Source organism: Epinephelus moara, chromosome 11 (genome assembly GCF_006386435.1).
Source record: "Epinephelus moara isolate mb chromosome 11, YSFRI_EMoa_1.0, whole genome shotgun sequence".
NCBI lineage: Eukaryota > Metazoa > Chordata > Actinopteri > Perciformes > Serranidae > Epinephelus > Epinephelus moara.
In genome coordinates, this window is record NC_065516.1 from 37583803 (window position 1) to 37584865 (window position 1063).

The 1063-nt window shown below is 48.7% G+C and overlaps 1 protein-coding gene across 1 annotated transcript in view; it reads left to right on the plus strand.

Annotated features, from left to right (window-relative positions):
• chodl (chondrolectin) overlaps window positions 1-1063 on the plus strand; it is an 18267-nt gene that overhangs the window by 6965 nt on the left and 10239 nt on the right. Inside the window, exon 3 of the mRNA XM_050056733.1 lies at window positions 514-701. Within this exon, the coding sequence (XP_049912690.1) occupies window positions 514-701 (188 nt within the window). The remainder of the gene's footprint in view (window positions 1-513; window positions 702-1063) is intronic.

Sequence of the window (1063 nt, forward strand, 5' to 3'; positions counted from 1 at the left end):
GGATCCCGAGCCATTCCCAGGGGGTACTGTGGGAAGTCCTGTGGGGGGTACTGTGGGGAGTCCTGTGGGGGGTACTGTGGGGGGTACTGTGGGATGTATGATGGTGATATGACATCAGGCTAACTCCTGTTGATGTGGCTACATGTTAACTAGCTAGTTAGCTAGCCTTTTGCTAAAATTAGCTAACTTAATATGTGACTATAAACAATGTCTGTGAAAATGTTCTTTTCAACGCAGAGCCTGGCATGTAGTAAATCACGGTAGCAGGGTACCCGGGTTCGCAGGTTGCTCAACTGTTATTGGAGCACAGAATGAAAAGCGGCGGGACTGAGGAAGGGCTCATTTTGGATGGTGACTCTAACGTTAAGCATGTTTAGTGTGATCTCATCTGAAGAGAACACAAAGAATGACCTTCTCAGCTGCTATAGTTGCAACACATCAGGATGTTCAATGTTTTGTTGGGGCTGAACGCACCCCTAGTCATCTTCATCTCCTCCTCCTTCCTGTCTCCAGGAGCTGCGTTCAGGAGCAGTGGGAGGTGCAGGAGGAGGTGCAGGAGGAGGCGGTATAGCAGATGGTGATTTCTGGATCGGTCTGACTCGGGCGGATGGAGTCGATCAGACTCATCCTGAACTCAGCAACACCTTTACTTCCTGTCCGCAGCTCTACCACTGGACTGACGGCAGCCTAGCCTCCTTCAGGTGAGTGTGATGTCACTGTTGTGGTCATAAGAAAGTTTGATTAACACAGTAACAAAGGGGCGGAGCTTAACCCTATGGGCCCGAACGACGCATAGTGTGTCCAAATTCACACCCGTTCTTCTCTGTGGATTTTCTCCACGACCGTGCGTCATAGCGAGAAGCCACGCATATCACGTGAAACAGCGGAACTGTAGCCAAGCACTTGTCGGTAATCCAATGTTTTCACAGCGAAAAAAATGATAAAGTTACACTAAAATGATGTATAACAGAGCTTTCATACAGCTTTGCACACACATTACTCTTGGATGGATTACTCGCGAACGCAGGCTCGCACAGAAATGCCACGCATATCACATGAAAGC